At 52.4% G+C, this 16,465-nt stretch overlaps 1 protein-coding gene across 6 annotated transcripts in view; it reads right to left on the bottom strand.

Moving 5' to 3' along the window:
- UBR4 (ubiquitin protein ligase E3 component n-recognin 4) overlaps positions 1-16,465 on the bottom strand; it is a 134,826-nt gene that overhangs the window by 28,398 nt on the left and 89,963 nt on the right. For all 6 annotated transcript variants that reach the window (XM_086715843.1, XM_086715844.1, XM_086715845.1 and 3 more), the window contains 18 exons: positions 16,199-16,343; positions 15,526-15,611; positions 14,737-14,824; positions 14,281-14,474; positions 12,139-12,378; positions 11,626-11,764; positions 11,002-11,127; positions 10,793-10,921; positions 9,655-9,998; positions 8,042-8,132; positions 7,650-7,734; positions 7,354-7,481; positions 3,811-3,940; positions 3,529-3,686; positions 2,454-2,563; positions 1,606-1,747; positions 916-997; positions 425-598 (listed from right to left, as the gene is read on the bottom strand). In XM_086715843.1, the coding sequence (XP_086571969.1) occupies positions 425-598; positions 916-997; positions 1,606-1,747; positions 2,454-2,563; positions 3,529-3,686; positions 3,811-3,940; positions 7,354-7,481; positions 7,650-7,734; positions 8,042-8,132; positions 9,655-9,998; positions 10,793-10,921; positions 11,002-11,127; positions 11,626-11,764; positions 12,139-12,378; positions 14,281-14,474; positions 14,737-14,824; positions 15,526-15,611; positions 16,199-16,343 (2,591 nt within the window). The remainder of the gene's footprint in view (positions 1-424; positions 599-915; positions 998-1,605; positions 1,748-2,453; positions 2,564-3,528; positions 3,687-3,810; positions 3,941-7,353; positions 7,482-7,649; positions 7,735-8,041; positions 8,133-9,654; positions 9,999-10,792; positions 10,922-11,001; positions 11,128-11,625; positions 11,765-12,138; positions 12,379-14,280; positions 14,475-14,736; positions 14,825-15,525; positions 15,612-16,198; positions 16,344-16,465) is intronic.

Here is a 16,465-nt window from a genome sequence, read left to right on the forward strand (position 1 = left end):
AACAAATAGATGAAAGAGCTAACTCAGCGAAGAAAAAACAAATGAACTAAATGAAAGAACCAAAGAGATCCTCCAGAATCAGCACAGACAGATGGTGAGATGGACCCCATGACAGAGAGGCAGAGATGGATGAGAGACTGTGGGTTCCACAAGAATGAGGGAGAGACTGTAGCAAAGTCAACGGAGGAAACGATGGCTGAGAACGTGCCAGAACCAGCGAAAGACACCAATCCGAGAACACGTGACTCCCTTCTGTTCTGTGAACTTAATATAAAAAGTCCAAACGGACTGAGCCCAGCTCTGGAATTGTACAGCTCCAAGCACCAGAACTTCTTCCTTCCCCTCTTTCCTTGAGCGTGGAGAGACGCTTGCCACCCCCTCCAGCAGGGACGGAGTCCCGGCTCCAGGCCACAGGCGGTGCTACCTGTGGTCATGTCCTCCAGCATCTCCAGCAGCATGTCCTGGGTCTCATCGATCAGCTTGGTCCTCTGCACCACCAGCTTTCGCAAGCACAGGTACCCATTCAGCACTGTGCCCACCAAGCGACTTTTGAAGTGTCTTTTGATGGACTCCACCTCAACAAAGGAGGAAAGAAGGCCTGTGGGGACAGGAAAAATCTGCTGCAAGAGCTCTGAACGAGCAGGGGAGCAAGGAAGGTCCCTGTCTTCCAAAGGTAATGAGCAACTCCAAAGCAACTTCCAAGCACAGAGCTGGTGCTCAAGGAAGTGAACCGGTCCACAGCAAACAGGAGCTCAAATACGTAAAGCCACCGATGAAGAGAAAACTACAGAGCTGAAATATGCACTGAATCAACACAAGAGGGAAGACAGTCAACCTCAGCACCCCAAGACCTAAGGGTCCGTCCCCACACTGTGCCCAGGGTGCCTAAAGGAAGGGCCTCTTGGCTGTCTCTACCTGTGAGACTTTTGAGGGCATAGCCCTGCTGCAGGTCAGTGCTCAGGGTGGCCTCCTCCAGGGCCAGCAGGCGGGCGATTTCCTACAAGGACAAGCACAGTTAGTGACGGCACCGCTGACGACATCGGCCCCCTCCACCTGAGGCGCCAGGAGCCAGCAACAGCAGCCAAGCGCTCCGCGGTCCCCCTTTTACTCCAACCTCGAGCTGCACTTCTGCCGAACTCCTAAGCAGCCGAGGGCAGATGCAGTGATGTTAAGGGGTGGCTTAAAGACAGAGAAGAGCCGAAATGCCCCCAACGGGTTGCTGCTTCCTCATGCTACAGTCACAAAGATAATATTTTCAACGTTTTTTGTTTTTTTTTTTTTTTTTTTTTTTTTTTTTGGGACAGAGAGAGACAGAGCATGAACGGGGGAGGGGCAGAGAAGAGAGGGAGACACAGAATCGGAAACAGGCTCCAGGCTCCGAGCCATCAGCCCAGAGCCTGACGCGGGGCTCGAACTCGGACCGCGAGATCGTGACCTGGCTGAAGTCGGACGCTTAACCGACTGCGCCACCCAGGCGCCCCTACAAAGATAATATTTTCGACAAATACTTCTTCTCAGCAAAAAAGGAATACCAGAAAGTTTACCCCAGTGGAGGGCCACGGAAGCCAAACGGGGGAAGGGCTCTTCTGGGCGGGGGGCAGGTACCTTGGTGATGAGGTTGCCCACGTAGGGGAGGACACCCCGCGCGGCCAGGTAGACTTTCCAGTGGGCTGAAGTGATGAGCTTCTGGTAGAGAGCCAAGTACTCGGCGGCACACTCGCCCGCTATGCTCAGCTCGTCCAGGTAGCTGGCCCGCGACAAGACAGGGCACCGTGAGGACTCGGCTGCGATGGCTCCAACAGCCCCCTCCGCTCCTCCCACCTTCGTGTCCTCTGCTGCCCTTCGCTCCCCCTTCCTTCCAGAGGCTGGGGGAGGCACCTGAGAAAACCCCAAACTTCCCACTTGGGAACTCCCCACGCTTGGGGACAGCTCAGCGCACACAACTGGGAATGTGACGCGGTAAACTAGATCCACTGGGAACAACAAGCGGCAAAACAGAACAGTGCTTCTCCGGACAGCAACTGTGGTTTTGAATGACTCACAGAGAAGGCAAGTGTACCGCAGAGTTTAGTAGCCGATGGCGTGGGCTTTGGAATTACACGGCCTGGATTCAAATCCTGCCTCCGGCAGACACGTTACTCAACCGCATCAAGCCCAGGTTGTGGGGCAGGATCCAAGGAGCTCACACAGGGCCGAGCGTTTATATACTCCTAAGACCTCAACTGACATCGGTCGCTGCTGCTGCTGCTGCTGCTGCTGCTCTATGACCACCCGCACCACCACCAGCAGCAGCACGACCACCCGGTTTTCTGGTTCTTTTCTGTTCCTGTGCCCCTCTCCGTAGCAGGCGATGGGTACAGAGCCTGGGTGTGCCTGCCGTCATCCTGACCTATAGATTCCCCCAGGAAAACGGGGAAGGCTGACTGCTCTCCCACGCCCCCCTCAAGTGGCACCTGGTGAGGAGGTCCAGGACCTGCTGCTTGCGGCTGGGAATGGTGGCGAGAGCTTCCACGATGGTGCAGGCTGCCTGGCGCGCGGCCTGTGTCGCCGGGGTGAAGAGCACCTGCAGGACACGGGAGAGAAGCCGTGGCTCAGGTGACCGACACAGTGAAATGGCACCTTCCGGAAGTCCTCCGGGTGCACCTCCGGGGAAAGGGGAGAGGTGAAAACCACACTCAAGGCCAGATGCCGCTGTGGCAGACTGGGAAAGAGGCTGCTCAGCAGCCCCCTTCTTCACGGAAGCTTCTCCATCAAGTAACCCGGACAGCACATCTAAAATCACTGAATGGGAAGGGCGCCTGGGTGGCTCGGCTGGTTGAGCGTCTGACTTCGGCCCGGGTCATGACCTTGTTCATGGGTTCGAGCCCCGCGTCAGGCTCTGTGCTGCCAGCTCGGAGCCTGGAGCCTGCTTCGGATTCTGTGTCTCCCTCTCCCTCTGTCCCTCCCCTGCTCATGCTCTCTCCCTATCTTTCGATAATAAATACACGTTAAAAAAAAAATTTTTTTTTAATAAATAAAATAAAACCACTGAACTAGGAAGTAGGCAAGCAAGTCTTTTCCTCAGCACAGATTTCTGTAACTCTGCAACTCTATTTTGGAGGTACCTATATGCTCAATACTTACATTTGACCAAGTATTTCTTACTTTATACGTTAACAGACAAACGGATGCCTCTTAATTACTTTAATCCTTTACGATGCTAGCTAGAACGAACAGGGAGAGGGCAGCAGGAGGTATAGACCATGAAAGGAGAAAAAGGGAGGGGTAGCACTGAGGCTTAGTTCCCATGAGTGGCCAGGAGGAGTAACAAGCGCAGCAGCTTGATGAGAGGCACAGAAAAGTCCTCCCTCAACCAGTCTACCACACGGGTGGCTGCAACCCAGGACCTCCCCCTGCTTCCCGCCTGAAAGGAGGCAAGAGAGCAGAGCAGAGCAGAGCAGACGTGGGTGGGGGAGGGGGGAGCAGAGAGGCGCTGCTTGGCATCTGGGGCAAGGGGAGGGGGAGGAGGGCCCGGAGGCGGTCACTCACTTGCCGCAGCCAGTTGTTGTGGCCCAGCTTGAGATCCAAGGGCGGGGTCCTCTTCCCCCGACGACTCAGGAACTGCTTCCACCTCCACACGTACTTCTCAGTCAAATAGAGGTGGCGGAGCTCCGACTTGCTGGGGGACTTCCCGTTGCCATCGGTCCCTGGCAGGCAGGGGGGTGGAGCGAGGGGTAAGGGAAAGGAAGTAACAGAAAAGGGGGGACCGTAGGGCTGCCGGGACAGGGGTCGGAGGGACTGGCTTCCCCAGGCACGAAGACACAGACACACCTCTGATAGGAAGACACTTCTTCCAGGCTTCATAGGACGCTTTGGGGTCTCTCTTGAGCCACAGTTGAGCCTGGGCATGGATCTCATTGCAGTACGGCTTAACCGTGGTGAGGGCCTCAACAGGGACATCCTGCAGGGGGAAAGCGGAACAAGGCGGGAGCGTTAACACACCTGGGCCACGGCTCCAATGCGATGGCTCCAATGCGATGGCACCAATGCCCCAGGGGGACATACGAGAAGCAAGGTCAGAAGGGTCAACGGTCGTATCATTTCCGCCCAAGCGTATGTTCCTTCAAAGCCATTTGACACAACCTAGCAGCGGCGTCTCCACACTGAGCTTAAGGTCACCGTTCTGACTGTGCAGGACTAAGAGGTAGCTGGCTTCCTACAGACAGTCCTACAGCCACACCCGCCAATTCCTACCCCAAGGCTGATCCAGCTCCCCAAACATCACTCTTTAAGGAGCCACTGGGCAGTCTCCAGAATTTTGGGAGCCATTACCAAGCAGAACTAGCCTGCACAGCCAAGAGCCCCCCACACACTCTAAACCAGATGTTCTCAAGCTTTCTGGTCTCAGGACTCCTTCACACTCTTAAAAAATTATTGAGGACCCGAAACTGTTTTGCATGTATGATTCTATCTATTGATATTTATAACATTAAAAGTTAAGCATGAGAGGGGCGCCTGGGTGGCTCAGTCGGTGGGGCGTCCGACTTCGGTTCAGGTCCTGATCTCGCGGTTCGTGAGTTGGAGCCCCGCGTTGGGCTCTGTGCTGACAGCTCAGAACCTGGAGCCTGCTTCCGATTCTGTGTCACCCCCCTCTCTCTGCCCCTCCCCCACTCCCTCCCTCTCTCTCAAAATTAAATAAACATTACCAAAAAAATTTTTTAATAAAGTTCTACAAATTAAAAAAAAGAATTTTAAAGTTAAGCATGAGAAATTCTTAGGATACTAACTAATTTCATTTAAAAACAAGAATGAATCCATTACCTATCTACCTAAATGATGTTTTTTTGTATTTCCAGAATGAAAATAACCTAAAGGAGCAGCACTGCTTCGTTTTTGAAAATTTGCTTAATGACCGATTTTAATACAACAGCTGGACTCTCAGAGCTGCTTCTGTGTTCAACCTGTTGGCGTATGTTGTTGCGGTTGCAGTACGAGAAAAGCACCCAGCTGCACAGATACGTAGCTGGAAAAAAGAGTATTTTTACAGCCTTTTCACGTAATTGCGGGTTTCTTTCTTGGATCTCACTTTCAACAAATGATACATTTTTTTTTTTTTAATATTTATTTTTCGGGGGAGTGCAATAAGTGATAGGTTCTTAAAGACTGGCTGTTATGTGGAATCTGAAATCGATTGATAAACTTTTCATATTCCACCACACTAACCCTCATCTTTACTAAACCACGTGTGATTCTGTAGCACGTGTTGGTCACCTGGAAAATACTGGCTCTCTGAGTTATGTCAGTTCCTCTGGAGGGATGGGTTCACTTCCTTCATTTTTCAAGAAAATGTCTGCTGGGGCACCTGGGTGGCTCAGTCAGTTGAGCGTCTGACTTCAGCTCAGATCATGATCTCACAGTTGGTGAGTTCGAGCCCCACATCAGGCTCTGTGCTGACAGCTCAGAGCCTGGAGCCTGGTTCAGATTCTGTGTCTCCCTCTCTCTACCCCTTTCCCACTCACGCTCTGTCTCTCAAAAATAAGCAAACATTAAAAAAAGGAAGGAAGGAAGGAAGGAAGGAAGGAAGGAAGGAAGGAAGGAAGGAAGGGAGGAAGAGAAAGAAAGAAAGAAAGAAAGAAAGAAAGAAAGAAAGAAAGAAAGAAAGAAAGAAAGAAAAAGAAAGAAAATGTCTGCTAACACCCAATTCTGAATAAGCACAGCTGGCCCATCGCACACCCCTCCAAGCACACACAGGGCCCCACAAGAGGCAGCGGCTCACATGCACGCACCTGCCCCCGACAGCAAGCGCGGCGGCACTGGGGCGTGTGCAGCAGGAGCACTTCCGGCGTGCTTCCACACGGTCACACCGAGTATTAAGAACACAAGTACCCAAGAAGGGAGATGTACTAACATTAACATGCACCGTTTCATTGAGGACGCCCATGAGTGAGCACGCACTGCCTTTCCCGCTGAGGCCCCGGTGGCCTCGCCACCAGGGACTGTGCACCACCAGCCCCGACGTGCACAGACCACAAGGGGCAAGCAGGGCCGGAGGAGAGTTAGGAAACAAATGTTGGCCTCACAGAGTCCCCGATGGTCCAGGGAACGCTCAGGCACCGGGAGCCTAGTTTTGAGAACTGCTGCTTTCTCTAGGCTGAAACTAAGCACAGCGCAAACATCGACAATGGGCTCCCGCACTTAGAGAATAAACAACTCTGGAAATTTTTTGCCTCACTCTGGGAAAAATGATGGTCATGTGGGGATGACGTTCCTCTTTAATCAAGTACTGATTTTATTGGCTGACAATGAGCTCTGAGGGGAAATAAACCTTCGTCAAAGGGAAGGAAGATGGGTACCTCAGTCCTGCCTTTTCTGAGGACTGCCTAGGAAGACTGGGTCAAGGAAAATTTACTAAACTGTTCAATATCCAGCTTCCACCCTGGTGCTTACCACTCAGAAAGCAATCTTCCTGCAGTAACGAAGACTCTTCCCACCAAGGGCCCCACCAGGACGGAGCAGGAATCAAATGGCCCAAGGACCACAGAGAGACAGCCTCAGGCATGGCTGAGAGGAAGAACCGTGGCCCGTGTCTTCCACAAGTTGGTACAAGCAGATCAATCTGGGGCTCAGCTATGGTTATGTTATCTTAGAACAAAAACTTGGCTTTCCTCATTCGCTTAATGATTTACTGAATGGCTAGCGTATGTTAAGTAGCATGCTCTGCACTGGACATAAAAAATACTACAAAACGGACATCCCTGGATTCGAGGTGCTCACAGCCAGCCCAGCAGAGAGCTGGATCTTCTAAGAGGCAGCTAACAAAGAAGGGGGCATCCTACACAGAGAAGATGACAGACAGCCGCAGCTAACATTTACTAAGGGACTAACACAAGCCGGTGTTCCGAGCACGTAATCTGTGTTAAGTGACTGATGCCTCCCAACAGTTCAGTGTGTTGTATTCCCATTGCAGAGATGGGCAAACCAAGGAGCTGGAGTTAACAACTTGCCCAAAGTCACAAGGCTAGGAAAGAGAAGAGCTGGGATCGGAAACCAAGAAGTCTGCTTCAGAGCCTAGGATTTTCACCCCTGCACAGTATTGCATGCACAAAGGCACAGGGGTGGAAAAGAACACGTGCCTTCTGGGAGCTGTGAGTCATCTGATGTGACTGGAGAAAGAGCCAGACCTCCAGCAAACCAGCTCGTTCCACGCTTCTGTATTTTCATGTTTATGTGACTCTCGACTTCCCTCTGAGAAACATTCCTTCTCAAAACTCCCAACTCCTGTCTGCTTAACTGAGGCAGAGGAAGCGCTGGTGCCCCGCCGGGGCAGGAAGGGGCTGCCGCTCTCCCTCCCCTCCTGGCCTCCCTGCCCGGTACCTTGTTCTTCTTGCTGGTAGGAGCAGGTGGTTTAATCAGCTTCTGCAAGATCCGCAGACACATGAGGGTAATGTTCTCCACAACCACGGGGGTCTTGATGTTCACCGCCATGAGGAAGAGGCTGAGAGCTGGGGGTAGGAGGGACAGGCTGAGCCGCGGTCACCGAGCACCGAGCACCGAGCCCCGGCTCCAGCAGGGCTGCCCGGGGCAGCCCCCGTCCCACCCCGTCTGTGGCCAGGATGGAGCCCGAAGCCCCACCCCGAAAGAGCCCCGAAGCAGGCGCGCCCCCAGCTCACCACAGCGCAGCCGCAGCTCCCAGCAGCCGTCCTCCTTCGAGATGGAGTCTGTCAGCAACAGCATCTCATACTGCAGGCTGCTTGCCTAGAAGGCCAACGGGAGGAGACACGGGTAGAGGAGGGTCTGCAGGCGGGAGCCAGGACTGGGGCTTACGTCCAAACTCTGATCAGGGGACCCGGAACTAAAATGTCTGGTACCCGGTGGCACCACGAGAGAGACAAAGGAGAGCTGGAGACCCCTGCCCCCCCTCTGGCCAACCACCCATTTCTCTTCTCCCTCTGAGGCTGGCTCTGACCTGGGACAGTCACCCCACAGAGACCGGTGGAAAGGAAAGCAAAGAAGCACAGAAGAACAGAGAGGGAGAGGTCAGAGGAGCGGCCGTCCTGCTCACCAGATCAGGATTGGCCCAGTGGCCCTTCAGGGCAGTGGAGACTTTGCCAATGATCAAGTCATTCATTTGCTGGGTGGCTTCCGGATTGTCTCTGAGGAAGCAAAGGCATGGGAGTCCTGTTACCCACCACCGGCCGTGTCCACCTCCCCACCTGAGGAGCTCAGAGAAAAGGCAATCGATGCCCAGGGGCCTAAGAGATCAGCCCCACGAGGAGCCCCGGGTCTGTAACAAAGAGCCCATCACAGCCGCCTGCCCCGCAGGGGTTACTGAGGGGAGCTTAGCACCAGCACCGAGATCTCCTCTGCGTCTACAGCCCAGGCTGCTGAGTCCCCAGGCTCCAGATCCAGGGGCTTCCTGCCAGGATGGGTCACAACAATTTCCTCATTTACTCCATGCACCTCTACTTCAGCTCCCACGAGGCACCCATGGTTCCCACCTATGCCCCACCGTGATGATGTCGACATTAGTCCTAACGACGTAAATTGTACCAGGTCCCTTTCTTGCTTCCTACCCCACTTTCAACAGAACTCAAAGCCCTTCCGATAGCCTAGAAGACCCCCCGGGATCTGGCCCCCAGCCACCTCTGGTTCTCCTTCCCCTGCGGCCTCCTTTACTCCACCTGCAGGATCCCTGGTACACCCCGCCACAGCAGACACATCTGCGTGGCTCGTCCCCTTACTCCACACGCGTCTCCTCAATCATCACCCCTCAACAGACCTACCCTAGCCACCTTCTTCCACGCGGCAATTCCTGCCACAGCCGGGGCGCCACTGTGGCTTTACCTCCCCTCACAACTGGAATTTCCTGATGCTATACTGTACAAGTATGCTTCTGCAGTTCCCCCACCTAGACTGAGGGCTACGTGAGGGCAGCATTTCCCACTGCACACCCAGAGTCCCAAACAGTGCCTGGCATTCAAAGACACTCAAAGTACACCTGCTAAGTGGGTGAATAAATGATACAGCAAGAAATGGTTATCCATCACCTAACACGTTCCGGAACCCATGCCACACACTCCGTAGATAAACCACATGCAGCTCTGGTAACTCTTATCGTCACAAGGTAGGCACTCAACAAGCAGGAGTCACTGCCCACGTGAATTATCTCATTCCGTCCTCGCCACAAGCCTTCAAGATATTTACTCGTCAGCATTTTTCAGACAAGGAAAACCTTGGCTCAAAGACGTTAGGTAAGCTGTCCGGGGCACAGAGCATCAGACACCGCATAATAAGCTCTCATCACCAGGCTCCACTGCTCCACTGGCCTCCTCCATGGGAGTCTGGAGTCCAAATGCCCAGGCTCCCTTCTCCTCCCTCACCAGAACTCAGACATTCGTTTCCCCAGGGAACCTCACTGGAACTGACAACGTACAAGCCAAATATTCTACTTACAAGCTAACCTGGTCTCAAATGCTCGCAGAATTCGCTCACCAAGACCCTGGGCATCTCCCCCTCTTCCTCCCTCACAAGTTAGCCAGCCTGTCCAGCAGCAACAAGCACCACACTTTGCACCCCTAAGCTCCCAGCTTCGCTACTACCAGCGGCCACCAACACCCCCCCCCCCCCCACCACGTTAGGAGTTACCGGGCCCACGATCACGCTGCAGGTTCTGACCGAGTTAGCAGGCACATGAGCTGGCGGACCTCCTCCCGCATGGCCGCAGAGCCTCGGCGAAGATTGTAATCAAAGAGCTCCCGGATAAGGCCCTGGGAGACGAGGATGTGCCTCAGGGCCGGATTGGTGGCCAGGGCCCGGAGCAGCGTGATACAATGTTCTGTGACGGCCGAGGCGCAGCCGTAGCACTTGGTGGAGGATGTGTGGCCACAGCCCAGGACGGATAAGGCGCGGTACTGGCTGGCAGTGAAGGTGGGCTGCACGGAGGTTCGGGACGATTTGGTAGCTGCTTCCCTCTGCTGCAGGTCGTATTCCAGCAACTCTTTGCGTGAAGCAAAGACTTTCTAAGAGAAAAAAAATGAAAAAGAAATAAAACAGCAATAAATAAGGAAGAAGAGAAAGTTAACTGGGAATTAGTTTTGGTTTGAAAAAACATTTCACATGCATTATCCAATTTAACCTTTCTGATGACCCTACCGATTAGATACTTTATCCTCATTTTACAGAGAAGGAAGCTGAAGCTTAGGAGGGTTAGCTTGTCCAAGGCAAGTGGCAGAGTCAGAACTCAGCCCCTGAACACGGCACAGGTCCTTAACTCCCACAAAACGCTGTCTCATAAAGAACAAACATGAAGATCAGAGATGTCGGCCCATATAGCAGAGACAGCTCTGGAGGGGCCAGGAACCGGCTTGTCTGCATGCGGCCAGCCTCCCATTCCATGGACATTAGGTTGGTAACATTCCATCATTTGCACGGCCCACCCTGGCTGACTGGAGTCGGTGTGCCCTGCCCTACCAGCCTGCACACGTGGCCCTTCAGAAAAGGGGGGAACAGAATCTTGACAGCTGGTTTTTTAAAACTAGCAACCCCTCTACCAAAAGATGGGTTCTAAATGGGCCAAGGAAAGCACATCTAATAATGTCACTCTCAATCTTCTGGAATAAACTCAGGTCTCTGCCAAGCACCAGAAACTACAACGGAGAGAGGCTGAATGGTGCGGCCACTCGGGACCCTGCCTTTTCAGATCGGGCAAGGGCAATCCAAGACTCAAAGTGCCGGAGGGGGACAGCAGGAATGCTCTGAAAACCTCACTGGTAATGCTCCACGGAACACTCCAGAGGGGCTCCCGCTTCTCTACCTGGATGATCTTGGAGAGCTCGTCGAAAGAGTTCTTGCAGTCGCCACAGTACTCCTGGGCCAGCTGCAGGATGTACCGATTGACACTGGCGGAGGTAGAACTGATGCCCCCGGCCGTCCCCGAGTCATCCTGCAACCCAAGAGGCAAGTGGTCAGTCTTCTGCTTCTGCCCCGGAGCCCTCTCCAAATGCCCCTCTAGCTCGGGGTTACCTGCGGCTTCTCGGGGGCTGCCTCGTTCACTTTGCAGAGCAGGTTCTCCAGCTGTGGCCGATGTCCCATCAGCTGGTGATAGACTCGGTCAGCTTTGTCCAGAAGCGTATTGATGTTGGAAACAGCCTAGCAGGAAAAGACAGGGGCGGGCGTGAAGGCTTTTCCTTGACTAATCCCAATTGCTAACCGTTTTCTGAAACATTTCCCACAGGTCAGGTGCTATTTCATGCACTTGTTATTTCTATTCCTCCTGACAATCCGGAACCAGCCCCTGGACGCACTGCCACTGAGACAAGGCCAACAGCTGCAGTATGAAGGCGTCTGTGGAACAAACGCAAGGCACTTGTCCGACTTCTTCCTGCTTTTCCAAATCTGAAGCTGCTTGTCTGCTGGGACACTCTAGTTCACTACCAACCGACACTTCCCAGAAGTCACACGTAAACCACGTGTTCCAACGAACCGCACGCCTCTATCTGCTGCCACCCTAAAGCCGGGCCCCGCAGACAGTGCCTGAGCGGAGGAAGATTGGGGCCAAAAGGAAAAGCCCGCTGCCCTCCGCCAGCCCTGCTGCCCAAAGCTCAGAGCAAAGCCACTGCCTTGAGTCGAGGGCGGATGCAGCCTCACCTTCTTCCGGTCTTCTTCATTCTCGATGGGATCTACCGCACAGCAGGGCTTGGCATAGAGCATGAAGTCAAAGCGAGCGTATTTGCAGAAACCACAGGCATTGCAGAGGAAGGGATCCTTTTCGTCGTAGTTGATGGACCTGAAGAACCAAGGCGTTCGGGTCAGGGGGCAGGAGAGGTTCAGTGGCAGGGGGTGGGGGGTGACCGTGAGATGGACGGCGCCACCCGCGTACCCTGGAACCGTGCAGGGATGACGACAGCTGAGGGTGACTTACACACCAGGTGACAAGAAAGGAAGACCTGCAACCAGACCCAGGGACCCCCGCTCCCCGCCTACCACAGGACAGGTGCGCGCACACCTACACGCGCACCGCTCTTCCATCCCTGGACTCCACAGGCCCACAGTCCCCTAATTATCACGAGGGCACCAGACACTGGAACCCTGCCCACACTGAGGCTCTTACAGGGAAATACAAGGAACGTACACGGCCCTGGCCCGGCAACACTCCCTCACCTGCATTTGTGACACTGGTAGACGTTCTCTCCACAGTTGCCGCAGACCCCTGGGTTGGCAGGGACCGAGGCGCTGCAGCGCGGGCACTGCAGGGTCTCTGTGGAGGCCTGGTAGTTTTCATAGAAGTCCGCAAACTCGATCATCAGGTTGGAGGCCACGATGGGCAAGGGCAGGTCAATCTTCACCTCTGTCTGCCCGGGGGTCAGTTGAACCTTCTTGGCTTTGTGCCAGCGAGCCGGCCTACGAGAGACGGTGTCAGACAGAGGGGCAGGGGGCCTGAGAGCCGCCTGTTTACCCCTCAGAGATGGTCTGAGGAGACAAAGAGTAAGGCTGTCCCCATATATTCTTCTAAGGCAGTGGTCACTCTAAGAAAAGGTGATCTGGCGAATAATAGCAACCAAATATAAAGAAAATCTTCCAATTGCTCTTTATAAAAAAGGATGTTAATGGGCGCCTGGGTGGCGCAGTCGGTTAAGCGTCCGACTTTGGCCAGGTCACGATCTCGCGGTCCGTGAGTTCGAGCCCCGCGTCGGGCTCTGGGCTGATGGCTCGGAGCCTGGAGCCTGTTTCCGATTCTGTGTCTCCCTCTCTCTCTGCCCCTCCCCCGTTCATGCTCTGTCTCTCTCTGTCCCAAAAATAAAAATAAAAAACGTTGAAAAAAAAAAATTAAAAAAAAAAAAAAAAAAAAAAAGGATGTTACCACTCAAGTGCTTTAAGATGTTACACAGAATGACTTTTCAGATCCTAGAAAAACAACGAAGCACGCATCAGGGAGAGAGACTACTCTAAAACTACGCCACACTAAAGCCTAAGATCCCAAGAGGTACCATGAACTATGTGCCATGTGCCAAGCAGAGAGGAGAAAAAAAAAAAAGGCACGTAGTAATTTAGGGTAGTCACATTAACTACAGGTAACATTTATTAAGCACTTCCTACATGCTAGGCTCCATTCTCGGCAGTCTACATACACTAAACCAAACTACGCAACTGCTCCCACACCAGAAAGACAGACAGTAGAGCTGGGGTGCGAGCCCACGGTCTCATCGCGGGTTCTGAGCGCTTCACCGGCAGCTGCACGGACTCTATGCAACAGGAAATGAAACCCACCTCCTCCAGAAGGGGAGCGGGTCATCCGCATTAGCAGCTTTCACTTGCGTGTGACCAATGTGAACTGCTCTCCAAAGGAAGAAAACTTCCTGTCGGCCAAGCTCCCTGTGGCCGTTTGCTGATGTGGTCCAGCCTAGCTTTGTTCTGCCCCTTAGGATAATACCAATACTTCTATTCTGTGCAGAACAGCCCTGCAAGTCTTCCTACTTAAGCAGCACCTCCCCATGTCCTCTGCCCAACAGCCACGCCAGAGATTTCAACAGATCTGTCTCTGTGGGTCAACACTGTAACCCCCACCGGTGCCTTCTTTGGCCCACATATGACGTGCCCCGATTCAGACACCAGGACACATGAGCTAGAAAGATCCAACATAGGCAGATACAAAAGGAAGGTGTGGGGCGCCTGGGTGGCTCTGCCAGTTGAGCGTCCGACTTCGGCTCAGGTTATGATCTCACGGTTCGTGACTTTCAGCCCCACGTCGGGCTCTGTGCCGACAGCTCAGGGCCTGGAGCCTGCTTCAGATTCTGTGTCTCCCTCTCTCTGCTCCCTCCCTGCTCACACTCTGTCTCTCTCTCACACATAAAGATTTAGAAAAAAAAAAAAAAAGGAAGGTGCGACATATCAATATAAGGCCTGCGTACTAGAGAAACTTCTTAAGGAATACTGCCTCTCTGTGAGCAAGCAAACATCATCTTGATCCAAGAAACGACAAGTATTTCCCAGTATGGGTTTTAACCCCAGAACTGCCCCGATTAACACGAGTAGAAGCCTGCAGTCCCCTCACTCAGCTTGCTCTCTCAGAGGGCAGACTGCTCAATTGCTCCCTCAGACCCCAAGGGCTCCACCGGACAGGCCAAAGAACCTTTGTCAACATTAGGAAACGGTGTTTCACTTTTGTCCCCAGCCCTGACTGAAGTGGAAAGAGAACATACCAGGCCTCTAGGGGATGTGCTGCTTCACCCCATTCCAGCAATCAAAACCAACAGCTGGTGTTAAGCCTTACACGGCCCCTCCCCAAGCCTGAAGAGCCCGTACTTGTTTTTCAACTCCACGATGGCCTGCACAGTCCGGTTGTTGTAATACAGGTTGACAGTCCGCACCATCTTTGTCCGTTTCAGATCCCCGATTTTCACCGTCACTTTGCTGATGGTGTGGCTGCCAATGAGCTTCACGACCTGCTGGGTGGTGGTGTACCGCGTGTCCACTTTGATGGAAGACAGCTTGATATACTAAACACAGGAGGACACAAAACAGTGTATCGGTTCAAGGCCACCGGCTCATCCTGCCTTCTTCAAAACTGACCACTGTAACCCACTCTTCAACCACGGATGACACTTCTATCTGAGGTGGTAAGTGTGGCAGCTAAGCATTCATACCACTGGTGACCAACCGTCGGGAGAGGAACACCTATGTGGCAACAATCAATCTCTGAATGAGAAACCCACTGGCCCTGCAAGCCCCACCACTGCCCACATTAAAGACAGCACTTACACAAAATGGCACCTCTGGATTATTACACACCAGGCAGGGATCGCTCTCCAGGTAATAGCCATCAAATTCCACTAAGCCAGACAAGGTGCTAAGGAAGAAACCAGTCTCAGCATAAGGAAATTTTCATTTTAGAAAGCACCGAGCTTCACAAAGAAGCCATGAACGCGCCACGGCGACATTCCCTAAGGCGAGCGCCCCCCTAGTAAGAACACAGAGAAACGCAAGAAATCCCAACAGGACTTAGAAGTCACAGGAAGGACATGTCAACCAATCAGCCCCAGATGTTTCCTACTTCTGAGCCATCCTGAGGTCAGAGGAATCCTAAAAACCTACATTAATATTTGACTCAAAGCAGAGTCACAATTAAATTGACCAAAAATCATTGAGTTGTATACTTTAAAATAGGTGAATTTCGTGGTATAGAAAGTATACCTCAATGAAGTTTAGAAGAAAAGAGAACAGTTGTTATTAAACCAGGGAAATAATAGCTGCTAGTTTAACTGATACTCTTTCAAAAGTTGTTTTAACCTAGCCATTTTCTGTACACTCATCTGATTTAGACTCAGACCCTCGAAGTAGGAAACATTCTCAAATTACTGCTTCCCAAAATCTAATCGAGCAGTTACATTTTGAGTGCCCTGGGTGTGCAAGGCTCCAGCTACGAGGAGGGATTCGAAGCCCAACTAGACAGAGGCGTACTGATTCTTATGGAGGAGCTAAGCAATGTGGAGACGGCAACTGGGCCTGATTGAGGGAGCTTCAGTTAGGGAGAAGGCAGAACGGGCCCACCTGTAAATGTTGGAGTTGGGGTGGTTGGTAAGAATATGGTTTTGAGTCCGCAGAATCTCCACAGCCTTCTGGGAATATTCCTTTAACTGAAACAGAAGTTAATAAAAGACCAGAGTTAAAGGCCAAGGGAAAGTCTTCCTGGAAAAGACTTCTGTCTCCCGCTATCTAGTTGATACCGCCCAAGAAATACCAGGCTTTTCAGCCCCAGTGCAGAATCACACAAGGCTGGGCCTAATTCCTAGTCATTTAAAGGATTCTGTCTTCTCTACAAGTTTCCACAGACTTAGGGACAGTCACCTTTTCAGACCCTGTGGACAAAGACCGTTTTTATTCCCATGGAGAAGTCACGAAATGGTTATCCGACTGCAGAGACACTTTTAGGGATGCCATCAGGGCAGCCAGGAAAACGAGGGGGATACCTTCTTTCCTAAAACAACTTTAAATGGGTTGCATTTTCCTCCCCACCTGATCTCCTTCTGCTGGCTAAGCCAAATTCAGCCTGTGCTTATTTGCTAGTATATGTTATCTGGTGGCATACGTGTTGGGAGTGCTTAACATAGATCTAAAGAGATTTTACAGGTGTGCCCCCCATGTGGGACGGTCAGAATGTTAACTCAAGGAAAAAAAGGTCAAACGTGGCTAGATAGCCCCCTGACTATACATCAAATGTTACCTTCTTCTCCGTTTGTGGGGTTTTCAAGGAGAAGTACCCTAGCAGGTCCACAAACTGGGCAGCCTTACGACCATAGGCTGGCAGTTCTGGCCATATGGACCACATCAGATCTAGCAGGAGCTCCTGTTGCGATTTGCTGGAGTTTCTGTAGATAAAGGACAGTTCGCATTACCAAGCAGCAGAAAACCCTGGAGTTCCTTTTATTTATCAACAATGCCCCGGTACTGTTTCTGTAGCTGTATCTCCCTCCCCACAACCAGGGGTTAA

This window comes from Puma concolor, chromosome C1, assembly GCF_028749965.1.
Source record: "Puma concolor isolate L17-30 chromosome C1, mPumCon1.1.hap2, whole genome shotgun sequence".
In the NCBI taxonomy this organism is placed as follows: domain Eukaryota; kingdom Metazoa; phylum Chordata; class Mammalia; order Carnivora; family Felidae; genus Puma; species Puma concolor.